Source organism: Hippopotamus amphibius, chromosome 7, assembly GCF_030028045.1.
Source record: "Hippopotamus amphibius kiboko isolate mHipAmp2 chromosome 7, mHipAmp2.hap2, whole genome shotgun sequence".
NCBI classification, from domain to species: Eukaryota; Metazoa; Chordata; class Mammalia; order Artiodactyla; family Hippopotamidae; genus Hippopotamus; species Hippopotamus amphibius.
In genome coordinates, this window is record NC_080192.1 from 117,480,787 (window position 1) to 117,507,964 (window position 27,178).

The following is a 27,178-nucleotide window of genomic DNA, read 5'->3' on the forward strand; positions in this document are numbered from 1 at the left end:
TGCCATCTATCTGTATAAAGATGTACATAGAGATATATACAAACATATGCTGTTGTCTTCTCTCTGTCTGTCTGTCTGTCTCTCTCACCACACACACACACACACACACACACACACACACACACACACACAGGTATTCTTACTAAATCTTTCAAAAATCCAAGGTGTAGGTGCTTTTATTTCACAGGTAAAAAAATGACACTCAGAGAGGTTTATCGTTTCACAGCCAATCGATAGTAAGAGCTGCAGTTTGAACCCAGTTTAGTCCTGTCTGACCACAAAGCTTATGCCTTTAATCTCCTAGTACTAGTCCTAAATACTGGGCAGTATAGGAATGTTCTTGGCATTCTAAGTTGTTCTCAGGATAGTTCACTTTAGTCTGGAGAAATTCTTCACCTGCTGTTTTATACTATCATAAAAACCAATCATACAGAACCATGGCCAAAACACTGATATCTTCTAGAAGATATTGAGTACCCAAGCAAGCATCCAAGTTTTAGTTAACTTTCTAAATAGGCAGTAGTCAGATCTTGATTTTTTGATGTTATACTTATATATATATATATATATATATATATATATATATATATATAATAGCCCATCTGCAAAAATACTTGGAGTCTGTATCAGCTGTTCTTGTTTTACTTCTCTGTATGTCAGTTGCACATGATCCTCTCCAAGAAGGAATTTACAAAAGGAGCTTGGGATTCTCCCTCTAATGAGTGAGAAGGCTTCACTGCTTTGAGGCTATTTGCATGTAACTCAGTTCCTTGAGCTAGAGTTTTTAACTACTTATTTGCATTAAAATAAAAAATACTGCTTACAGACCACAGTAATTCTTTTTTTGTATGTTAATGCATATATACTTGATTTTAGATTATATAAATCCTTGTAAAAAAATCAGTGGATTACTTTTGTCATTTCAGATCAATACTTGATATTTGGTGCCGAAGAAGGGATTTATACCTTGAATCTCAATGAACTTCATGAAACATCAATGGAACAGGTATATTACTTTGTATTTTTCCTTTTTTTAAAATTCTTAAGTTATACATAGACACTGAACAAGAAGTACGTTTCAGTGCTATGATTTGCTGCCTCTTTTGTTCAGAAAACCTTCCTAGAGCATGTTCTATTTACCAGGTACTAAAGACACTCATAAGATTAGTCCTCACCTTTAAGTAGCTCATGATCTAATAGATGAAACAGGCATGTAAACCAGTAACTGCAACACACTTCGAGCTAAATGTCACACTAGGAGTGAGTACAAAATATAAGCCACAGAGGTGGATATCACTAGCACCTCCTGTGAGGAGATGAGAAGGAGAGAGAGACATTTAAGATGGGCCATAAATGATGATGAGTAGAAGGTTAGAGGGTAAACATGAATCAGCATGGCAATCATGGGGAACGCTAGACAGTTCTATTGGAGTATAGAGTGAGTGTAGAATAGTAACAATAATAGGTTGTTGGATAGGCAGGTGCCAAACCCAGAGCTTTGTGTACCATGCTGATGATCAGATCTGTGTTTTAGAAGTATCTATTTGCGTTGTGGTGAGAGATGAGACTAGAGATTATAGTTAAAGGGTAAAGAAGTATTTAGTCAGAGCAAAAGTGGAGAGGACAGGGAGGGGAAGATGGGGTTTGAAATTGTTTGAGGACATTTTTGATTGTCACAGTGACTTAGAGGAAGCTTTTGGCATTTACTACCCAGAGGCCAGGACTGCTAAACAACCTGCCTACAAAAATAATGAGAATTAGGATATTAAATACATGTATAAATCTGATTATGTGCCAGGCACTATTTTTAAATGCCTTACTTATATTAACTTATTGAATCTTCAGTGACTCTTGAAGTAGATACCATTATTATTCTCATTTCAGATGAGAAATCTGAGGCTCAGAAAGTAGCTTTTCAAGGATCCCACAGCTGTTAAATGGCTGAACTGGGATGTGGACCCAGGCAAGCTGGCTCCAGAGTCCATGTCCTTAAATACTTCACCATACTGCCTCTCCCACTTGTATCACTTCTGTAGAGAAACAGTGGACTTAGTAAGATTAAAGAGCTAGAACTGGCCAAATTGAATGACCCATTCAATATGAAGGTTAAGACTTCAGGTTTCCCACTTGAGTGACTGGGTAAGTGACGGTACCACGTGGCAGGGTGTGGTAGACAGAAGGAGAGGTCAGTTTGAAGGGAGTGATGATGCATTCCATTTGGTCATATTGAGTTTTGGGTGCCTGTGGGATGTATAACTAATTCTCCATTATCAATATAAATTGATTACAAATAAAATAGCGAGAAAAATTCCTAAGTAATGATAATTCCTTCAAAATCAAACAGTTCAGTCTTGTCTTATCACAACATTTTTCAAATCAGATATTCTAACAAGATCCTTAACTGATATACTTACTCTAAATCTTTTAATCTGGAAGGAGGTATACAGTGAAGTGGCTGAAAAATACATATGAACTAGGGAAAAAAGAAAAGGATCTTGTTATTTATAATAATTAGTAAATAACTAAGTCAAAGGTGGTAATATTTTTTGGATATAATATGATATCTAAAAATCATTAGTACTGGTAACAATATTAATTGTAAGGAACAAGACCAGTGTCATGCTTGGGTGGGGTAAGCATTTATCTACCTAATTTAAGGGACTGTTAAGTGAAGGTACCATCAACCCCACCCAGCCCCACTCTGCAGTAATTCCCCTTCTTAAGTGCTTCAGTGTTTGAAATTGTATTATTAGGGTAATATTTTCTGAGCTAAACATGCCCATCAGAGTGAAATATTTTCCCTTGCAGAAGAAGCCTGTAAGAGTAGAGAATGAATATATGTGAGAACTTGAGTTTTTCTATCTTCCTGTGAAATTGATTGTTAGGTTGGTTTTCTCTGTACTCTAAGGAAAGAAACTGGGTGGCGTGAGTCTGCTAGATAGGGGAAGATGCTGAAAGGTGAGAAAATGACAGAAAACAGGGTCTTGATTTGCACATTTGTATCTGCTGTTATTATTTATAGCTAATATTTATGGAGTGCTCAGTGTACACCAGTCTTCTGAGCACCTTACACCTACAACGAAGATCGCCTTCACTCACCACAACTGCGTTAGGATAGGAGCTCCATTTTACGAATAAGAGACGCAGAAATAGGTCCTTACCCAAGAGTCAGTGAGAAAGCGGCTGTCTGAATCTAGGCAATATGCAGAACCTACTCTTCTTGAGTGCTATATACCTTTATTAAACTGATTATTTCACCCAGAGCCTATTTTGCTAAAAGAAGTCTAGAAAAGCTTTAGAGTTTTATTAAACATGGCTAAAAATGAAAATCCGAAGTGAAATCCAACACTTAATAAAACTTTGCATAAACACTTTTCCATTGTCCCTATGTTGATATTACCAAAGGAGTCTGTCTTACCCTTGTACTTTATATATGCTTGTATTAAATAAACAATAAACTTACCTATATTTACAAATATATATTCCCATGATAAATTTGGTTTGGTACTTGCAGTACTTTTTAAGTATGTATTTTTATGAAAATAAATTCACTTCAACACTGAATTAAATAAAAAATCAGTTTCTTGCTACTTTGCTAACATGTACTGGTATGTGACTTGGAATGTCATTGCCCCCTTTTTTTTAATCTGCCTAATTTTCTCAGTATAGCCAATGAATTCTCAGTTCTATTGTGAAATTTTTATGAGAGCATAAAGCAGGAAATGTTTGTTTATGTTCTTTCAGTCTGAGACACTGTTACAGACAAGTGTTCCAAAATTGAAAACCACATAATAGGAATTCCCTGGCGGTCCAGTGGTTAGCACTCTGCACTTCCACTGCAGGGGCACAGTTTCAGCCCCTGGTGGGGGAACTAAGATTTTGCAAGCCACGCAGCACAGCCAAAAGCCAAATAGTTAAAAAATAGTAGCAATGCCACATTTTACTCGCTTGGAGAAATTAGATATTTTGTTTTATGTGGGTACATTTCACAAATAAAGGAAACAATCAGGTTGTATTAAAAATAGATTTTACTTTGTTTCTCACCCTTTTATTATTACTTTTCCCATTTTAATTATTCCGGACCATGATTGTGACGTTGTGCTTTTTTAAAGTAATGTCCTTAGAGGCCTTGATATGTTTCATCATTTGTCTCTTCCTTCTCTCCATTCCCTACCCTCATCCCAGTCTGTTTTGGAGTAATCTGGTAGTAATTGCCAGGGCAAACCCAGCAACCATGCTTGTTAAATCAGAATGCTTAATTACATTCATCGGTGGTTCTCAAGCTTCAGTGTGCATCAGAATCACCTGGAGGGCTGGTTAAGCCATAGATTGCTGTACCCACCTTCAGAACTTCTACTTCATTAAGTCTGAGATGCGGTCCAAGAATTTGCTTGTCTCATTTCTAACAGGGCCGGGTGATGCTGAGGCTGCTGGTGCAAGGACCATTTTGAGAACCACTGATATACATATGAAATGTTGAAATGCAGTTGTTTTTTTTCCTTCAAAGTGTGTAAACTATGTTCCATGAAATCCCTTTCTTTATCCTAAATACTGTTCACCTTAAAGGTTCCAGAGAGGCATTTCTGAGTTCTTATGTGCTAGATTTCAGTAATGAATTCCATGTATATGTCCTTTATGATTTATAAGTTTTCATGATATTCTCTCAGCCTTTTTTTCCTCCATACCTTGTGTTTCCATATCCTGTGTCTCACTATACCCTGATCCTTTTTTCTCTCTTCTGCTCCAGAAGCCATGCATGTCCATATGCCTAGATAAGAACGTTTTTTGGAAGTACACAGGAGTGTTAATTTTTTAAAACCCCAGAACCAAAATAAAGGAATAGATATTGTTTGAAAATGTCCTTTTCCCTGTGTAGTTTGGCATTACGTAGTCCTTACCATAAGGAGAGTGGAGCTAATTGTATCATGTTGGAACTTGGATACTGAAATTATGCTGCTAATTTATTTCTTTTTCTTCCATATAAATATGTATGTGTAGCATCTTGTTTTAAATGCCTTATAAAATGAATTTCTCTTAAAAATGTTTCATTTTTAAGAACTGGCCTAATGATATGACAGCTGCCTGGTTAATTTACACTGCTGTTACCTATTATTATCCTTTGTAAACTTTGTGTTGTTTTTTTTAATCAGCTATTCCCCCGAAGGTGTACATGGTTGTATGTAATGAACAATTGCTTACTATCAATATCTGGTAAGTCTTTCAGTTCTTAAATACCTTACAGTTGTTCCTATTTATGTTATCAACTTTTATGACATATTTATTTTTCTCTACAGGTAAAGCCTCTCAGCTTTATTCCCATAATTTACCAGGGCTTTTTGATTATGCACGACAAATGCAAAAGTTACCCGTTTCTATTCCAGCACACAAACTCCCTGACAGAATACTGCCAAGGTAACTGTACGTAACTGTACGTTTAATTGTTTTCATCCTTAGAGATAATATGTTAATTCATTCTTAAAAAATAGATGTACTGCAGAAATTTAAAAAGCACTCAGCTTGGGTTTGTAGAAATCACGTATAATAAAAAAACTGTGAGAAGTAATATATTTTTACAAGTGTTTATCACATTCTTCTAAAATTTTCTACTTTATAAACTTTCCACTTATATCAAACATTTTCTTACTGAATTTTTAATTATTTTTCTACAAGGTTAAAACTAATTTTTTTTCTGTAATTTGCTGGTAGTTTTATGTCACATATAGTGCTTTTGACTTATTGTGTCAATTTCAATAAAATGAATTTTTCTCCAGGTAGTTTCTAAACTTAGAAAATTTAAGTGACTTACTAAGCAAGGATTTTTGTTAGAAGGTAACTGCTACTTAGAAATTGAGGTGTTTTGCTTTTCTGCTTTCAGGGGTTTTTAATTATGTTCTTCTTTTTGGTCATTATATTGGACCTCATTTGTTGAGTAAAAGTCTTCTAAGTCTGGTATAAATTGTATTTTACAAAACCTTTATAATGTAACCATTCTTCCTTTACAATATTAGTTGTAAAGCAACTAATATAGAACCTTAACTTTTAAGTACCTTGAAAATCTGTTAACTGCTGAGTTTACAGTATAGCTAAGATTTGCCCCTTTGTGCACAAAAACTTTTAAAAAATTAACTTTTTGATGAAAATCATTTCAAAATATACTGCAAGCTTTTCTGTCTTTTTGAAATAGATTACGCTGAATTTAACTGGCTCTTTCCATGGTGGCTTAGTTATGATTATGAACTTGATTTATTGTATTTGTACTATAATATCCGTAGTTAGACTTAGGGATATTTTTCCTATAACTAGTCGGGAAGTTTCTTCCTGTTTCTCCCAGCTGCCACTTTGTGCTGTTGTTTTTCTGCCTACTTAAAACATGACTCCATTCAGCTTTCTAACTTGATAATCCTAAATTCCTATGGGCATAGAAACTTACCTCCAAGCTTTAAAAGTAGAGAGTCCCCAAAGAATGTAAGGCACACAAACTTTAATGCACTAACTTTTTGATGATGTTTTGTCAGAATAGAGACCTATCCTTTTCCCAGCTTGTGGCTCATTTTTTTGCTTTCTCAGTGGTATCTTTGGGTAAACCAAAGTTAATAATGTATTAAACAACTTCATTCAACAAATTGAATGCCACACATAGTTTGAGGTGCTAGAAATACAGCAGTGAAAAAAAAATCAATTTATCAGTATTTTCCTGTATGATTTATTTTTTACATTTTTATAAGAAATCCCAGGACTTCCCTGGCAGTCCAGTGGTAAAGACTTTGCCTTCCAGTGCAGGGGGTGCAGGTTCGAGTCCTGGTGGGGGTGTACATGCCTTGTGGCCAAAAAAAAGCAAAACATAAAACAGAAGCAATATTGTAACAAATTCAATAAAAAGACTTTAAAATAAGAAAAAGGAAGTCCCAAGGTCGTATTCTTCTAAAGTGTAAATATTTTATAGTTTTGTTTTTCATATTTAAATTCTTAATCCATCTGCAATTGATTGGAGGGGGGCTAAGAAAGGTATCCAATTTATACTTATTTTTAATAGATGACCTGTTATGTCAGGACTGGTTTTTAAACAACTCATCTTTTCTCTACTGATCTGTAACAGTACTATTTTCATATACTAACCTTGTCTGCATGTATTACATATTCATTTTCATTTCCATTTAGGAAATTTGCTGTATCAGCAAAAATCCCTGAAACCAAATGGTGTCAGAAGTGTTGTGTTGGTAAGTAAACTGTCCAAAAGCATGTAGCTCTCCTGCTTTACAGAGTGGATAAGAAGATGCTGTGAGGCTCATTTTTAAATATAGTGTAAAACAGTACTACTCCAAGACATTCTGCCAGTAATAGTTTATTTTCCCCCCTCAAGTAAAATAAATGTCTTGGCCATTCTGTCTTCATGTAAACTAAACCTCATGTAGTACCTTGCACATATAGTTGTTTTGCAAATAATTTATTGACTGGATAAATGGAGAATGACTTTATTACAGTACTTTATCACACCCTGTTCTCTAAGGAGCCTGTTACTGATCATTCACCATTCTGCTTAGTAATGGCTTATGAGACTGCATTTATTCACTCAACATACTTATTATTTATTCTCATACCTTTAATGTATGAAACCTTATGCTTGTGATGTGAAGATTATAGTCTCCCTGATCACATACCACTAGCCTAAAGTCCTCCCCAACCCCCATAACAGCTAGATGGTTGATTTGCATCTAGGAAAAACAAAGAACAGTTTCCTTTCCTCCTTTAAAAAAACTCTGAGGCAGTTCAGTTTTATTATTTGTAAACCTGTGTCTTGCGACTTGATTAAGGTCTTCATGTAGTGAGGACCAAAGCATTACTGCCTCTGAACATTACTACCCTGCATCACCTGCCCCTAAATGTGCTGCAACTATCAATTTGGGAACTTCTCCCCAAATTTACTTTGACCCTTTCTTCAGGATCTTGCTGCCTCAGCTAATCTCTCTGCTATGCAGGACCTAAAGTTCTTCTTCCTGCCCCTAGGCCCCATAACGACCAGCATTTTCATTTGGGCATACAAATAAAAATCTTGCAAGTGATAAGGAGTTTCCCCGCTACTACCTGAAGCAGTATTTCTTTTTCACTCTGTAGTCTAATTAAGAAATTGAACTGGCAGCCAACTTTTGTTTTTGAAGTATGCAACTATTACTGTAAAAACTGTATTATAAGGAAACTTACATACACTTTTTTGCCTTGACAGTGAGAAATCCTTACACAGGCCATAAATACCTATGTGGTGCACTTCAAACTAGCATTGTTCTGTTAGAATGGGTTGAACCAATGCAGAAATTTATGTTAATTAAGGTAAGCATGAATGTCACCTAAGTCATTTTTAGTATAAACGTTTGTCAGTTTTCTTGTTCTTTCAGAAAACTTTTTTTTTCAACTTAATTCTTAAGATTTAATGTAATGATTTTGGATTATATGGCAGAATGGTGAAAATCTGCCCAATTACAAAAATGTCACATGGCCTGATAGAAGTTTTGAAAGAGACTAGATAAATAGTTCAAGGGTATGGCAGTGGGAGCTGGAAATACTGAATCACATACACAGTCTGATGTCAAGCACAGGAGGTACTAAGAGAACAGTGAAATATTGTTTGAATATGTTGTCTGGTTGACCTGCTCCATCACAGCAGAGGGACAACCTACAGGTTGGCATTTGGCCCCAAAAGTCAAGGGCTAACCTTGATGAAGGGGAATTATCTGTTTTGGATACCTGCCTAACTACTGATTTGCCCAGTCCTTTCTGTGGATGGTTTTTTGTGCCTTAGTTTCTCTAGAATGTTTAATTTAAAAAAAAAGGTTTTTTGGCCACACTGCACCACATATGGGATTTTAGTTCTGTGACCAGGGATCAAACCTGTGCCACCTACAGTGGAAGTGCAGAGTCTTAGCATTGGACCACCAGGGAGGTCCCTTTAATGAATATTTTTAAAACATTTAATATTACTCAGCTATAACTTACATTTAGAGGGAAAACTAACTTAAAATGTGTGAAGTGCTGGCTCAGTCACCCCAAGGAAATACTAAATGAGTTTTTTAAGCTATTTTTTTTGCTGTTTTATATAGGTTAAGTAGTCTTATTTCATGAGCATTTGATATCTCCATAGAAATTGGGATCAGAATATAACTGGAGTGCATTCTTCCTAAATTATATAACATAGAATTGGGATGTTTAAAGTATTGCCTTCCTGTTATGTAAAATTTTATGGGTGACTGGGGAATCTAGTTTTAATTTTCACCTCAGTGTTTATTAACCTCAAAATTAACTAGGGCTAAAGAAATGAAAAAAAGAGTTTTAATAATTTACAGCCCATTGAGGTAATATTTCCACAAATAAATTCACTAAACAAAAATTTTTTAAACCAAAAGCTGAAAGGGAAAATAGCCTTATAAATTATCCAAGGCAGAGCTTCTGAACCCAGCCCATTGCTGGCCACATGGTTTTGTTCTCAGTTCCTCTTTGTTCTTGCCTATTTGACAAAAAAGCATGGCATATCCTAGATGGAGTGGTAACGTGTATGTAGTTATTCTTCTGCCGGCCTTTCCTTCCCCGTCTTTCTCCTTAGTGTGTTTTAGTGTGTCCTCCCTATTCCTTTCATTCCTAACCTCTATCAGAATGAAGAACAGCTTCATTGCATCAGTTGTTCATGGATACTAATAGTCTGATTAAACCTTAGTATGAATGAATTCTGTGTTACCTGATATGTTAAACTACTTATCCTAATATGTAATGAAAGACCCTTTTCTCTGTTAGAGGAATTTTATGTATTAAGAGCATGCAAAAGAGAATATGTACATTGAAGACATGGGAAACTTAAAAATTACCCATCCAGTTCCGGGTAGATGTTATCAGGGAGCTTAGCCCTGACTGAGGCCTATTGCCAGTATTCTAGGATTTTAGACTTACAGTACAGTTCTACTTTCAGGCCTCCTTCAAGACTTCTCGTTCTTTCCACTTTCCTTAAACTCCATGAGTTACAGGCTCTTATTTATTTCCCTCCATCTTAACTCAACTCTCCTTTTTCTGTCTCTCTGCTTCGAGACTTCTATATGTATATTTTGTTTCTGTATTTGACATTATCTCAATATTTATGATGTTTCTATACTACAATTCTTACCGGATGTGTTCAAAAATATTCTTGTGCTTTCTATGGTCTTTCTCTTCAATGACAGTTCTGAGGAAGTGTTTGATTCACTAGACTACATTTTCATCATAAATAAAAGCTATAAATGGAAGCAGACAGTCATGTACTTATTACAAACCACACACAATGCTATTTAACTAGAGAGACAAAGATGAGTAAGATATAGTCACTGCCCTCAAGGACCCTCACCAATAGCGACTGGGTTTAAAGCTATTATATGGGAATCCTCTTCTGTCAGTGACTTAATATACATATTGTTTAGTTATTGTTGGAAGCTAAGTAGAAGTATTTACAATGTGTTGGTTTTTCTTATTTGCTAAGGAAAAAATACAGAAGCATCATTTTCTTCCTGTCTTACTGCTCTTTCCACATTTCAAAGAGAATTATTTAAAATGTTTTACCTTATTAAAAATAGGACAGATTTTATCCAAAGCATATCCCCAGGTGGGAATGCTCCCAGAGAGAGTGTTTGGAGAGTGTTCGTGAAGGAGTGGCCAGATCTCTGGGATGGGGGCACTCGGGGAGTCCCGGGAAAGGAAAGATGTGGGAACAACAGGGGTGCACAGAGCTGCATGTTCCAGCCACGAGGACCATGCTGCATCTTCTGACACTTGAAGACCAGTAGTTATGGTAGCCCCATTTCACATGTTTGTTTTCTCTATAATTTATTTTCTTTAGAATTTACAGAGAGCTGCCAGATTAAAAAAATAAATCAATTTTAGTACCTTTTAAAGATACTAACAATAGCCATTTGGGAAATACAGTGAAAACATTTATCAGAGCAACAAAAATATAAAATATATCGAGTAGACTTAACAGAATATGTGTAAGACCAATATATTTGTTGAAAACCTTTTTATTGTGAAGAACATTGCTAGCACCTCAGACCTCCCCGTGGCACCCCCTACAGATCAGCTGCCTTATTTTCCATTTTTACCATGTAAGCATATGTCCCTAAATGTTAGCATTAATTTTACCTGATTTTTCAATGGTATGTAAATGGAATCATAAAGTATATGTTGGGTCTGACTTCTTTTGTGTGCAGCATTTGTGTACTTGTTGGATATAGCCATAGTTTATAGTGTGTTCATTTTCATTGTGCTCTAATTTTCCATTGTGTGAATGTGTCATCATTTTATCCATTCTACTGTTTATAGGCATTTGGGTTACTTCCAGTTTTTTGTTATTCTGAGCAGTGCAGCATGTGAATATTTTTGCATATGTCTCCTGTGTGTGTGTGTGTAGTCATGTGCTCTAGAATGTATAACCAGGAGTGTTATCTCAGGGTTCTGAGAGATGTATATCTTGGCATTAATAGGTAATGTAATTAACCATTGTGGTTGTACCAGTTTATACTCCCACCATCAGTGTTATGAGCATTTGTTTGTTCTTCTCTGAGTAACCCTTGTTATTGTTGTTCTTCTGGTGGGTGTGTATAGTTATCTTGGTTTCATTCCCTGATTACTAATGAAGTTAATACTTTCCATCTATTTTTACAAGCTTTCAGAATATGAATGTATTTAGTCTCTTTGTAGCAAAATAAAAATAATTTTAAACTTATGTAAAATTAAAATCAGTTGCATTATAACTAATTATTATTAATGTATTAAATCGAATCACTTGAAATACAGGGCTAAATTTCTCTTATTTGTGGTTTTTTTTTTTCTGTCCACACTTATAAGAGGAGTGTCTCTTGCTAATTATAATTAGCATTTCAGTTTTCTCATCCCTCTTTGCTCAGTTGGAAAAGAAGGCAGAGGAGTATTCCATAAACAGCATCAAATTGGGAGACAGAAGACTCTGCCACAAAGGGTGGGGGTGGAGGGGACGCTGGACCAGCCGCCCAGTTGCTGGGTCTCAGTTTCCAACTCTGAAAAAAGAGGATTGGACAGGTGGTTTATAAGTTTCTGTCCAACTCTAATGTGCTAAAAGTGTGTGGTTTTTGACTTAAAAAAATTTACAGTGTTTAACCTAAAATCTTTATCAAGATACTTCATAATTTGAATTTTTCTGCATACCCTGAGTTTCTCTGAGAAGCAGTCTTTAGAGAGTACCATTTTACATATTATCATAAAACTAAGAATTCTTAATAGTGTTCTCATGAAATTATTTGGCTTTTGTTTTCCTTTGTTTAATATATTTTGTCTTTTTTCTAGCACATAGATTTTCCTATACCATGTCCACTTAGAATGTTTGAAATGCTGGTCGTTCCTGAACAGGAGTACCCTTTAGTTTGTGTTGGTGTCAGTAAAGGAAGAGACTTCAACCAGGTGGTTCGATTTGAAACAGTCAATCCAAATTCTACCTCTTCGTGGTTTACAGAGTCAGGTTTGTGATTTTCATTGAATTATTAAGTCCAGTGCATAGACTGGTTTTATAAGTAATAAATTTACTATATCTTTCACTAGGCAAAAACAGTGCATAAAAATCCAATCTCGAATAACTTATTAAACTGGAAAGAGAGAAGATGACTTGCTTTGAAATAGCTAATTCGTTTGACACATTTAAACATACTAGTGGTTCCCAAACTTGAGTATGTGTGGGAATCACCTGGCGGGGTCCCACCCCCAGAGTTTTTCATTCAGTAGATCTGAAGTGGGGCCTGAATTTTCATTCTGTAAGTTCCCAGGTGATGCTGATGATGTTAATACAGGGACCACACTTGGACAGCCACACATATGTATACAAACCTAGGCTAATAGAAAAGCTGATTTATATAAAAGGAAAAGCTACGTTAAGTATAGTTTATTTTCCAGTATATTTTTGTAATTGATACACAGGTGCAAATATTTAATAAATATTTGTAATGATATATAATCAGGGTACAAATTATAAGTAAATAGTAAAATACCTCCCAAGTATTTGAGAGTGCTTGAAAACAAATATTTTATATAATTTATTTTCTTAAATTTTGGTCTGTGTTGCCCAATTGTGGCAGATCCTTCTTTCATAGTCTGTATCTTAGGAAATATTATCTCCAATTAATGAGATTTTTACAGAAATTTGATCATAGTTTGAAACCTTCAGTTGTGTTGTTGCAGTCCGTACACATTAGCAAAACTTGGGTTTCATGGTAAATAAATCTGATTAAACTTTTACACTTAAAAAAACATGACCTTAAAGACCTTTTTATCTTTATTTTTAAAGCACTGTGTTTGTTGTGAAGATTCTTTTGCATTTTTCTCTTTAAAAAATGACATTGTGCGATGTTTTGCTGTAAAATAGACAGTGGCCAGTTTAGAAGGTAATTTTTAAAGATCTTGCAAAGGCCCTTTTTTCAGAGTCTTGGCAACTTAGGGAAATGTTAAAGAACCCATTTGCCAATAAATATTGATTAGTCAGGAGTTTGTTGGAAGCCTGAAAGAGTGTTGACAAAAGGAAAAAAACTAAGAAACTGAGTTTTTTTGGCATTGGAAAAAAAAAAAAAAGATCACAGACACATTCACAAAAGTCTGTTGACAATTTTGTGGCTTGCTGAAGCCCAGGGAACTTGAAAGAGCTTTCCTTTGAGGACACATTATTAAAGGAAAACATGGCCTCCTCCTAGACAACAGTATGTGGCTTCTCTTTGGCGCCCCCAAGTTCTCTGTTAAAGTGTCCCTTTAGACACCATCTTCCCTTTCAGACACGGGGTGAACTCCTGCTTTCTAATCTCTTCCTCCCCATTTAACAGGAAGGGATTGTTGGTTAATTAATATTTTATTTAGTGAATTTCAGTTGCCTTATTTCTACCAAGCATTTTAATTTTAAATCCTTTTCTACTAATTGTTGAACAAAGGGCCTCACTTACTGACAAAAGAATTTTGTACCTTCCTTCCCAGGAACTTTTGATTACTTCTCCTACCGTAATGAAATCCCTTTATTAGAAGTTAAACATGACAAATATAGTTCATCTCTGGTCTTGAGATAATGAGACAGGGTAAGAGAAAGTATGTTTAGGGTTTTGAATCAGCTGAAATTATAAGCTAGTGGTTTCCTAAACTCTGGTGTGCATTAGAATCCACCTGAGAAACTTCTAGCACTCTTGATACCTCAAGTCACCCACACCCCTGATTAAATAAGAGTATCGGGGGATGGCAGCTGGGCATCAGTAGATCTCCAGATGATTCCAGTGTTCTTGAATTAATTGTTATAAGCAATTTATAAATCTCATTTTCCTGGCTTTCTATCTAGTAATGCTAGACTGGCTTCTTGACTAATTTTCACCAAGTGTGTAAGAGTTACAAAGATCCAGTTGGCTGATTTACAGGAGGCCTATTCCATAGCCTTCCAACTCTGGTTAGTTACAGAAGTACCAGATGTAAAATACATGTGAAAGTCTGAAATACAGCAGTCCTTGGATTTATTAAGATTCTAAGTACTGTGGGAAGTAGAAAACAGGCACTCTAGACTTTGGATCAGACCCACTCTCCATAAACAAAGGCCTATAGCTCAGCAATTTCAGTTTTAATATTCATACAAAGCTTGGGATATCCTACTTTTTGCTTCGTAGAAAACTAAGTCATTTAAACATTTTCAGTTTGTAAAAACCTTGTTGAATCATTATTATAAAAATAATGCCTCTATGCATTTTTATGGTGCTTCATACTTCTCAAAATACTTGTGTTTTTCTAACTCATTTGTATTCAAAGTTACTTGTTTGACTCTCTGGTTCATTCATTCAGTAAATATTTATTGCATGTGGTAGGCACCATGTATAATGATGTACAAAGCACAGCCCCTGGCCTTCTAAGCTTAAAATCAGAAATTAATCATTGCCATAACACAGGAGATTAGATTCCTGATTTCACATATGAATAAAATCCTGAATGGCAATAGCTAAACCTCCAGTAAGCACTCACTTTGTTTAGCTCTTGCATCAGATTTTAAATCTGAGCCACCTGGCTTAACCACTACATGTATACAGTTAAAAATATACATCCATGTCAAATTCAGTGATGTTCAGAATTCTTTTTTTTTATATCTCTATGCTTTAAATATTACTGTTTTCTGTAAGTTTTACCAAGTTTGTTTGTGTTGTAGATACCCCACAGACAAGTGTTACTCACGTAACCCAACTGGAAAGAGATACCATTCTTGTATGCTTGGACTGTAAGTTTTTGTTTATGAATATCTTATCTTAATGAGTTTTTTTTAATCTTAGCTTCTGAGGGACTTTTTTGTCTTTCTTTCTAGGTTGTATAAAAATAGTAAATCTCCAAGGAAGATTAAAATCTAGCAGAAAATTATCATCAGAACTCACCTTTGATTTCCAGATTGAATCAATAGGTAAGCCAGAGTTTTATGTTTCTTTTTGATTGTATTATGAACTGCTTAAAATAATTTATCTGGTAAGTATTTGAAATTATAAAAATACATTACTAAGGGCTCATTTTTTTAAAATATAGTATACAGTGAATATGAGGTGAATATCAGTCTTTGCTTTTACACATTCTCTAAAATAGTTTAACAACTGTGACATAATCTGTAAATAATGTTATCTTCCCTACAGATCTGGCACTTTCAGAATAAATAAATATCATTATTCCCAACCTAGTTATAAATTTCCATTTTCTCCAGACTCCTATAGAGTTTCCCTATAAGTAGCAAAATTTAGTACTCAGTGTAGCCTAGTATTTTTGCTGTTGCATCTACTGATCAGAGGTCTGTAAGTGTATGGAATTTCCTTCATGCCATCATTTTGCTTAGTAAGTTTTTTTCTGAAAAAGGATTTCTTACAGAATCAGTATTCTAAAATGATTATATTTAGGAAAAATAAGGTAAAATGATCATAATAGAGATAATGCTAAAGAAAATGAATGACAGTTAATTTAGCTGTACACAGTTTTTCTGGTGTCCTTTATCAGGAAAAATACTTGCATGTATATGCATTGGCAGAAGGTGTGGCCAAGGGCAGATGGTCCATTTGTCTTATTCTTGGTGCTATTTTTACTCTTTCTCCCAATTAGAATGCCTCTCTCCCAACAAGCAAACACTAATGATAAGAAGTCAGTTTTGAGGGACGTCTACTCAAGATGTTAAAATGGAATCCATACTTAAAAACACGTAGCCAGGTCAAAAAAGAAGACAAAGAACAGAAATTTAAACTTGCGTGCGTTCCTCAGTGGGAAAGAAGACTAACAGTATCCCATAGGAGATGGGGAACCAGAGTCAGGCCTGTTGTTTGACGTGCCTACTCATCAAGACTCTCCCCACGTGAGGCCTCGTGGTTTTATAGGAGATTTTTACCCTCCCTTAAAAGAAGGAATATAGTCCCTGTCCTATACAAACTACTTCAGATTGTAGAAAAAGGAGGAATGCAGAGTAAGTCAATGTTTAACACTACTGATACTAAAATCAATTAAAATATACGGAAAACAAAATTACCCAATCTTATGAAAATAGATTTTGGAAAATCTATATAAAATACTAGCAAATAGAATTCCATATCATCAACTAGTAGACTTTACTTCAGAAAAGTAAAGATAGTTCAGCATCAGAAAATTTATTTATGTAATATAGCACATTAAAGATCAAAAGCAAAAAGTTATGTAACTCTTCAGTCAATGCGCAAAAAGCATTAAGTGAAATCTAAGTCATTCATGATTTTTAAAAATAACTTTTTAGAAATTAGGAGTAGAAGGAAATGTCCTTCATCTAGCAAAGCCTATTAAAAATATCGTGTTTAATGGTTAAACTCATTCCCATGAAGTTGGAGAATGAGATAAGGATGTTTGCTGTCATCACGTTTCAACATAGTCTTATTAGACTATGAAAAGGAAACTATGAGGATTAGAAAGAAATAAGTAGAAAATCCTTTTTTACTGGTGGTATGATTATCTACTGGAATATACAACTCTACACTATTAGAACCAATAAGAAAATTCAGAGTTGCCAGGTATGAGTAACACAGATGGATAGCTTTCTGATATGCCAGTGAGACATGTAGGAATAAATGTAATGAGACGTATTTAAGACCATTGTCTAGGAAATCCCAAATTATTGTTTAAAAGCATAAAAGAAGATTTGAGCAAATGAACTACACTGTGTCCATGGATAGAAAGACTGAATATGGGAAAGATGTCAGTTCTTCACAAAGTAATCCACACCTTCAGTGCATTTGCAATAAAAATCCCAGTATGGTATTTTGTGCCACTTGATAAGCTGATCTTAAAATTCATATGGAAAAGCTAAAGGCCAAGAACAGTAAAATAAATTTTGACGAATACTTGCCCTACTTGATATTGAAATTTTCTGTGAAGCCATAGTGACTAAGACAGTGTGGGGTCAACACAGATAAATAGAAGAGTGGAACAGAAGAGAAGGCTCAGGAGTAGACCTACATGTAATTGGAAATTTATATCATATGTCAGTGGGGAAATGATGTCCTTTTCAACAAATGATGCTAGTACAATTGGTCATCTGCAGGAAACAAAAATCAGATTTTTTCCTCACTGAGTACACACAAAAATATGTATTAAATATGGAAATATGGAAAGCAAAACTAGAATTTTTACAAGGCACATATGTCTGTATCTCAGTAATTCTATTTCTAGGTGTCCACCCCAGAGAAAATTTTGCACATGTATTTAAGAAGAGGTACAAGAAAGTTAATTGCAGCATTGTTTGTAACAAAAAAATTAGAAACATCATTTGGTTCAGCATACCAAACGTATGAAAGTTGGAAACATCCAATATAAAGTTTACACTGATAATGTGAACTTACTGTGTTGTAATAGTAAAAACATGCATGAGAGCAACAAATACCAAATACATAACAGTGGTTATCTCAGGGAGGAAGGAAAGGTTGGAATGCCACTAGAGTAGGAGTTTATAGGGATGCTGGCTGTATTCATTTTTATTTAAAACAGAAAGCAGGACTTCCATGGTGGCACAGTGGTTAAGAATCCACCTGCCAGTGCAGGGGACACAGATTGGACATGCCATGGAGCATCTAAGCCCATGCACCACAACTACTGAGCCCACGTGCTGCAACTACTGAAGCTCTCCACAACCAGAGAAAGCCCGTGTGCAGCAGCAAAGACCCAACACAGCCTCCCCCCCACCCCCCAAAAAAAAACACAGACAGCAAATATGGCAAAATGTTAGGATTTAAGAGTTGAATGGTAGATACATGTGTTTTTAGGCTATTCTCATATTTTTCTATATGTTTGAAATATTTTATCAAAACAAATTTCTATAGCAAAAAATATTTTCAGTGAATTTTCTTTTTCTTGTCAAAAAGATGAGTCAGTTCTGTATAGTATTTATGCTGTATAGTTTATACTGTGTAGTTCTTTGTGGTATGGTAAAGATGCCATTATAAATATGGAATGACTGACATTAGTTATTAATTGAAATATTGCTATGCAAGGTAGAAAGAGGGATGAAACGATGCTTATCAGTTGAACTTTTGTACTATTAACAGTAACTGAGCTGTTCTTGCCTGCTAGTTTGCCTACAAGACAGTGTGCTAGCTTTCTGGAAACATGGAATGCAAGGTAGAAGTTTTAGATCTAATGAGGTAAGTAATCTTTTAAAAAGTTATGTCCATTAAATAGGCATGAGTCATTATCAAATTCTACATCACACAATTTTCTTTAACTTTGGAAAATTCCTGATTGATGCAAGTAATGCTTGATTTGCTAATTTTATTGATATTTTCTGTATTCAGTCTAGTGATAAAATTAATAGTGCATACTTTACAGCCACCTCTCTCTGTCCATTCGGTCAAACAACTTCAGTGCATATTTTATGTCCTTCCAGATAATCACCCTTATATTCAGAACAAGAACTTCCTAAATACTGCTAAAAGTGAGCCAACTCTGATTTTCTTTCAACTTTCCCAGACTGTCACCTGGAACAAGAGTGCTGATGCGGGCTCTCTCTGTCTTGAAGCACCTCTTCTACTTTGTATTTCAGAAATAATGACCATGCAGGCTATAAGTAAAGGGTTCCACATTTCTCTTGAAGCCACCTTGCCTCCTATTTCTCGTATCCTTATCTCCTTAGTCCTTTCTACCTTAATTTAACTCCAGGAATAATTTAACTCCAAGTCATATGACATATTCAATTCAGTTCATCATTTACTCCAGAAAGTGCTGAGGTTATAAACATGAACAAGACTTGGTACTTTAAAAAAAAAATAATAATAAGACTTGGTACTTGCCCACTAGAATATTCCAGGCGAGTAAAATCATCCTAAGTTCTTTTAGTAAACCCGGGCCAGTCTCAATAGTATAACTTTCACTTGAGCATTGGAGGGAAGGGAAAATGTTAGGTGCCTCAAGCAAGAAAATAGCTCACTTGTGTTTTCAACTATCCTTCATTAAGATCAGAGCATTTCTTCTAACCAGTAAACAGTACAGCAGAGTGATCATGAGCATGGGCTCCAGAGGAGACACCTGGGTTCAATCTCAACTCTGCTCTTCAGTAACTATGTGACCTTGACATATCACTTAACTTCTCTTTTCCTGTGTTTTTTCATCTGCAAATTGAGGATAACAGCATAGTACTCACTTCATAGGGTTGCTAATATTAAACAAAAGGAAATATATAATGTGCTTGGCATAATGCCTGGCCTATAGTAAGTATTCAAGAAAGGTAGTTGCCACTGTGTTTCTAGGAGTAATTCCCATAAGAAGGCTCATCTCTCAGAAAGATTTTTTTTAAATCACCTGAGGGAGTGGAGCCTGGAGGTAGGAATAGTCAATAGGTAATAAACACCAGGCGGAGAAAGACAGGCATCATAGGCAGGATACAAGAGAATGGTTTTAAAAAAGATAGTTTGCCCAAACAATTACCTGAGGGGCTTTTTCAAACTACATAGGCGGCCCTTACGAAAATACAGCCCCTCCAAACATGGTGTGTCCCTCAAGTAGGCAAATGCCCAAATACTGAATACATTGAAGACCATGATGATGAACCATGACTATTGAAGTGAGCATGTTGTATCCTTCAGGTGCGCTGAGTTACAAAAGAAGTCAAGAGTCACTGACTGTTGTTTGTAGAATAATTTCAGTTTCAAAATCAAATTGTTTTTTCAGCCTACCAAATTTGGGGGAGAAGCTACTGCCATTATAATTGGGAATGTTTTGCATTCAGTAAGCAATAAACAATGGATTTCTTTCTCCTATAGACTTAGTCTTAACTCCCCAACTGGTAATTGGTCAAACTGAGGACTTCTTAAAGGACATATGCCATTAGAAAATATTATTTCAGGAGACTGGGAAAGAAATGGGAAAGAAAATTATCTACTGAGCATTCATGTCCTTAGCTAGGCATTATACCCAGTAATACTTATAAGAATATTGAAAGATACCACTGCAAGGTAGACACTGTCTGTCCCATTTTGTAGAAGGTAAAACCATTTCCAACAAATTACATATCTTGGCACAATTGTCATAGCTACTAAGTGGGAGAACTGGGATTTAAACTGGAGCCATGAGTTTGTCCCATCATACTACACTGCAGCCTTTTAAGTGAAAGGACCAGACCTAAGTGGCTTACTGCTGTAAGAGCCTGGCTATTAGCATTAAGGTAACTGACAAGAGATTTCTGATAAATACAATGGACTTAGGTGCTTTGCTTTTAATTTTAAATTTTTCCCTTGAAGTCTATATACCAAACAAATGGTTTACTACTCTCATGTTTTATGATTAATTCAAAATTAGCCACATTTTTCCTAGACTAACAAAATGGATGTCTCTATGTACTGACTTAAGTTAACAGTCATACAGGGATCTATTTCCATCTTAGGAATTATGTTTCTTTTCTGTAGAGTTATAAGTTAAATGTCCATATAAAATTCTGTGCCTTTCATTTCAGAAATTAAATTGGTATTTTAATTGAACAGGTAACACAAGAAATTTCAGATAGCACAAGAATTTTCAGACTGCTTGGATCTGACAGGTATGAAAAGGGGTTGTATTAAATACACAGTTCCAAACATGTTTTATAAATCCAACATGAAACTGGTTTCTTTTTCAAGAGAATTGAAATTTCTACAGTAATATATTCAACATTATATTTTTAGTAATATAGGAATTCACAGGTCAGAAAGTTATGAAGCCTTTGAGAATGTGCCTGATCTTCCAAGCACCAGGAATATATAGATCTGTCAGTACTACTTTTGCATTAAACATAACATCTAAAGTATAATTTACAGCACAAGAAAGAGGAGATACCATATTGCTAACAAACAAAAAAGTTTCCAGTTTCAGTACCAAACAGAATTTGGAGTTCTAGTTTGATTTACTTTCTGATTCTTGAACTACAGATTGCTTTTAGAATTCATAATAAGAACTAAGTTCCCCCAACTTACTCCTAGTACAGGTTTTCACCCCTCTGACTCTTAGAACAACACTGGCTTAGAGGTGGGAGGTGGGAGGCAGCAAAATTACTTCCCAGAGCTGGAACTGACTCTTTAATCATAGTGATTTGCAAATGATTTCTGCCCACATATCAAATAAGCAGTACTTATTAGAGGCATATAATGAAGAAGCAGTGAAAGAATTTTCTGCTAACATTAGTTTTCAAGAATAACTTTGTTTTGTTATATGTTTTTTGTTTGTTTCTTATTTTAGGGTCGTGGTTTTGGAAAGTAGGCCAACCGATAACCCCACAGCAAATAGCAATTTATACATCCTGGCGGGTCATGAAAACAGTTACTGAGAAATGTTGTGCTTTGACAGTTAACTATAGAAAGAAAGAACACTACCACTGCAACATTAACGGATGCTTGAAGCTGTACAAAAGCTGCAGTTACCTGGCTTCAGTTACTTGTAATTTATTGTGGCATGAGACAAGATGGGAAAATTTTTTGTTTTAAGTGGTATGGATATATTTAGCATATTGAACCACACAAGTGCTTAATTCATTGTTATGTAATCTTTGTACATATAGGCAGTATTTTTCTGTGAAACTTCATATTGCTGAAGACATACACTAAGAATTTATGTAGATAATGTACCTTTATGAGATGTACAAGTAAGTGTCTTATCTGTACAGATGTAAATGTTGATGAAAATGCAGTTGGGATTAATATTTTAAGAATCCTTTAGTATATCCTTGGGTGTGGCTATATTACAAAATGGGATGCTGGCAATGAAACCGTACATTTAACACTATTGTATTTTTATTATATGTAATTTAGTAATATGAAGATAAATCTTGTAACTTTCAAAATTGTAATGGAGGCTGTAATCATTTTATAATCTTGTTTTTAATTTTAATGCAAGTACACTGGTGTGTTTATATTTGCACAGAGTATTGATATGTGATGTATTAAGTCACAAAAGTAAGCTGTGACATTGTTGATATGCATTTGGCTCCACAACATCTTTTTTAAATGTGTTTGGATTGTTTTCTGTGTGAAACAAACCAATTAACCCCCTGTTGTAGTAACTGGTCTTTTTATATTTCAGCAGAATCCTGTAAGATTGCTTGTCTGTGCTGAAAAACAATACCTTTGAAAAACTTTTTGAATCACAGAATAGCGGTACCGTGATGTAGCACTGCAGTTGTCTGAATTACAGTATGCACAAAGTATAAGTTAGCATTATTAAAGAGTCCACACTAAACATTTCATATAATCACTTTGAAGAAATATATAACATTCCATAGAGTGAAGTGGTTCAAATTTCTAGTGGAATTTTTACTTTTGTTGGCCTTATTGTATGATCATTTCCCTGTTTCTTTTGATGTAGAGTTTTAACACTTGGCCAAAATAATTTAGTTACTACCTCATATAAACAGTATAATGGTTACTACACATCACAGGAACTTAGTTTTGGTTAAAGTCATTTTTGATTGCTTTTTTCCAGTGTAATATGTATATACCAAGTTTTAGAAAAATGCACACTTTTGGCTCTTTTTTGGTATATGTTCTTTATATTTTAATGTGAGTATATACACAAAGAACAAACTAAATTGTGATTTATGGTCTTCATTTATTTTAATTGACAGTGCTTTTAAATATGTTCCTGATTGTACATAGTGTAAAATAAACATGTTTTTTAACATGCTGTTGCATAGTAGCTTGTCATCTGGCTTAATCTGTATATAGTAAGACTAAAACATATTAAGGAGGAAAAGTTTTTTTAATTATTCTACATTAAATCCTTAAGTAACCATTCTGATCCTTCAGATCTTGATATTTTTATTTGATCTGTCATCTCAGTTTCATAAAGGAGTAATATTCCCACACTTGTGAAAAGGGCATCTTTTGTAGAATCTTCAACTTCCTGATCAGGAAAAGCAATGAAACATTCATAATCTTTTGGTTAGAGCAGGGGCCGGCAAACTGCATTCCTCAGCCCAATCCTGCTTATTAATGCCTATTTTTATAAATGAATTTTTTTGGAACAAATTCATTTACATGTTGTCTATAGCTGCTTTTGCAAAAAAATACAGTTTTCCAAAACTATTTTACTGCCAGAGCCTAAACTATTTACTATCTGACACGTTATAGAAAGAGTTTACCTACTCCTGGGTTAGAGAGAGGAAGGGAGAATGCAACTCTGGAGGCAAGGAGGGGAAGATTATATGTGGGAAGAATTGGGTTGGGATCAGGAGGTGACATTTCCACTCTTGTTAATGCTCCTGCCTGTTGTTGTGACCTCGGGTAATTTACTCCAGAACAGTTTCCTTATCTAAAAGTGTGACTTCTGAATCATACAGATGTTAATAATCATAGCAGTTGTGTACATTTGTCATTCTGCCCAAATACATTGTGACTGATCTTAGCCTTAGTAACTGAATAATAACTGTTTAAAAAACACATCGTTATCAGTGTAACGTTATCATCAGTTTGTTGAAAAACAGACTCATGGGAAAGGTGTTCAAGAAATCAATATTCTGTCCTTGGCATGTGTTGACAAGGTTGTTGATCCTTTTTCTGGGCCACAGTTTTTTCTAGTTTCCAAGTCATAAATTATATAAAGGGTCACATCTCAAAAAATTTTAACCTTCACCTTTAACTGTCAAGCATTTTAGAATATTTCCAGAAGATAAGGTATACAACTGGTTGTATGTTACACATGGGCTTTTTAAAACTACAGACCCCTGGAATCAGTCTTTGAGCAGACTGATGTTTATAAAGTTGTACAAATGATTCTGATATGCAGCTCTTCATGAGAACCACTGGCCCGACATTGAATTTAAATCGGTGTTTCTGAGTGTGATCCAAGTATCACTTGCCTCAGAAAGAATAATCTTTGATGACACTTATGAATGCAAATTTGGGGGCTCCACCCACTAACTTTTGATGGAGGGTCTTTATTCACTCAAAAGGAAGAGAGCCATTAACTGAAATGTTGAAAAAGATCTGTTTCATCTTCATTGAAGTCCAAAGCCGTCTATCTTGTTAGCTAGTTTCTTAGACGTTGGTGTTGAGAAGAATGAGATCAGTTGTTTCTGGGCCTTATTGGCATCATTCATCTTGCTAGTATGTCCCCAATTTCAGCAGAGACTGGGAAATAAAAGACAGGTATCACTCTTCACCATTTCTAGAAGAAAGACAAAAGTGTGCTATGCAAAATAATGGGTAAACACCTAGGAGTATTACATGAGGGAATACTATAATAGTAATGCCCGATGCAGGTGTTTGTGCTGTTCCATATGCTTTAATGTGGATTCTCCCACTGAAGCCCCCGAACAGCCCAATGAGGTAGGTATGATTAACGCCACTTTACAGATGAAGAAACTAAGGCACAGAAAGATTAAATAGCTTGCCCAAGAATATAGCTGGGAAGTAGTTGAGCTAGGATTTGAACCTAGGCACTTAGTTCAACGTGTATACTTTTGGGACTTGCCTGGCAGTCCAGTGGTTAAGACTTTGCCTTCCAGTATAGGGGCTGTGGGTTTGATCCCTGGTCGGGGAGCTAAGATCCCAGATGCCTCGGCCAAAAAACCAAAAAAACATAAAACAGAAGCACTATTGTAACAAATTCAATAAGGACTTTAAAAATGGCCCACATCAAAAAAAAATTTTTTAAGTGTATACTCTTTACTATGCTAAACTATGTACTACACAGAATATATGCAGTATATCCACTACCCTCTAAGATATACTTCAGCATTTCTGCCCTGAAGTTAGACTTATTTTATCCAGGAATTGGATTTTAAATTCAGATTTTCACTGTCTCTTTGCAGCAAGAGAAATTAACTTTCTGTCTTAATTTTGCACTTTATCAAAAAAGATTTTCCTTATTCAAAGTGTTTTATATAAAAATAAAAGGATTTGCATATAATTAATTTTACAGTTAAAGCTTATGAAATACATCTAGTCAAAACTCATTACAAAGACTTTCTTTTAGTTTACTCTTGAGAGATAATTAACCAACATACATTGATCATTTACAGTGGATTCAGGTGCTTTACTGGCACTTGGGGAAAAGATGGAAAATCATCGTTCCCCAGTATTCCAGGAGCACACTTAGATGAATAAAGATAGATCTAAAGAACGATGAAAAGGTTGTGCCTAATTCTGCTTTGGGAAAAGGAAAGCCTTTGTGTAGAACGTTATATATAAACCAAGTTTTTGATAGATGAGAGTTTATCAAGTGCAGAAAAAAATCAGGGAGCTGTAGGCCGGACCAAGGCATATGCAACAATGCTGCTTGTTCAAGGAATCGTGGCATTAAATGCAGCTGAGCTTAGCGTGTGTGGAGCAGAGTAACAAGGCATGAAGCTAGAAAACGGGTGGGCCTGATTGTGAAGAGCTTCCTAAAGAGAAAAGTCGCTTAATAGTCAACAGAAACCAAACACCAGGAAGATGAAAACAACCGTTGGCCAAAAAAAAAAAAAAAGCTTCCCTGCCAGTCCAGTGGTTAAGACTCCACACTTCCAATGCAGGGGATGTGAGTTCGATCCCTGGTTGGGGAACTAGGATCCCACATACTGTGTGTTGTGTTCAAAAAAAAAAAGGGGGGGGTGAATAGTCATTCGGTTTGTACCTACGGTGATGTGATATCTTGTATCCTTACTGAGAAAATTACCTATATAGCATAATGAGGGCAAAAATGATAAACAAGTTGATGTAAGTTTATGTAGATTTGAGTTTAGTGGGAGCATGTTTGGCCTTGAAGGAGGAAGGAGGTAAAAGTTCCTGGTTTTGTTTTTGTCTCTAAAGATGAGTGGAGATTAGAGCATATTTCTAAGCAAAGGAAATGGAGAATTGAAGGTAGATGAGGAAATGGGAGAAGAGTTACCTCTGAGGGAAGAAGGGCAGTATCAACATCCTAAATCTAGGCACGATGGGGAGCATTTTACTGATGCTGAACAAAGTGTGTATGTGCTCATTAACAACATCGAGTTAGTGTTTTCAAGTTCCTCTTGGAAGCAAGAAAGGTCGGCTTTGGCAAAAGTTATCTTTTCCAGTGTTAATGCTTACACCTTCATATAGCATTCATCACATTACTTGTTTGCTTGACTTGCTTCCCCACTGCGTGGCAACACGTCTCTCACGCTGAATCAGTCTCACATACTAGTGCAGCGCTTGCTGCATTATGAAAGTGGCAGCAACAGGCCACGGCTAATACATAAAGCTGCTTGTTAAGGAAAAGCCTGCAGAACTCTGCTGAAAAGCTCTTTGGATACTAAGGCGGGACCGAAGAGTAATGCTTAATAGTAGACGATCTGGCCACCTGAAGGTCTCTGCCCAGAAAGGGAAACGGACCAGTGTAACTTCAACGTTTATTTGTGCTTAGTTTTACTGCTCCCGAGGCCTTGGATAGGAACGGGACTTGGCATTGTCACAGTGTTATGGAAAAGCGGTTAAAAAATAATTTTTTTTTTAAAATGTGGTTGAAACGTTTGCCGAGTGCCTGCCTCCTTCAGCGCAGCTTAAAAGGGTTCTCGCAGGGTGCTGCTGCAGTCACACTCTGCCGTTAAGGGCTGGCCGGGAGGTGACCCACGGAGATGCTGAGCCGGGGCCGCGGGCTTCCCCTGCGGCGGGCGCCCGCGGAGCCCGCTCCGGAAGCTGCCCTGCCCCGCGAGCCCTGAGCGTCCGGTTGCCCGGGAGACGCC

At 35.7% G+C, this 27,178-nt stretch overlaps 1 protein-coding gene across 10 annotated transcripts in view; it reads left to right on the plus strand.

The window, feature by feature from the left end:
- The window catches only part of MAP4K3 (mitogen-activated protein kinase kinase kinase kinase 3), a 159,866-nt gene extending 136,583 nt beyond the window's left edge, over positions 1 to 23,283 (plus strand). For 3 of the 10 annotated variants that reach the window (XM_057742255.1, XM_057742260.1, XM_057742259.1), the window contains 11 exons: positions 927 to 1,006; positions 5,151 to 5,211; positions 5,295 to 5,412; positions 7,159 to 7,217; positions 8,222 to 8,325; positions 12,328 to 12,499; positions 15,194 to 15,262; positions 15,347 to 15,439; positions 18,604 to 18,674; positions 21,006 to 21,061; positions 21,736 to 23,281. In XM_057742255.1, coding sequence (XP_057598238.1) covers positions 927 to 1,006; positions 5,151 to 5,211; positions 5,295 to 5,412; positions 7,159 to 7,217; positions 8,222 to 8,325; positions 12,328 to 12,499; positions 15,194 to 15,262; positions 15,347 to 15,439; positions 18,604 to 18,674; positions 21,006 to 21,061; positions 21,736 to 21,823 — 971 coding nt within the window. In that variant the 3' untranslated portion in view covers positions 21,824 to 23,281. Of the gene's footprint in view, positions 1 to 926; positions 1,007 to 5,150; positions 5,212 to 5,294; positions 5,413 to 7,158; positions 7,218 to 8,221; positions 8,326 to 12,327; positions 12,500 to 15,193; positions 15,263 to 15,346; positions 15,440 to 18,578; positions 18,675 to 18,916; positions 18,965 to 21,005; positions 21,062 to 21,735 lie in introns of all 10 variants that reach the window. The other 7 variants (XM_057742256.1, XM_057742258.1, XR_009054745.1 and 4 more) reach the window with 6 other exon arrangements.
- Positions 23,284 to 27,178: the final 3,895 nt, after the last annotated feature.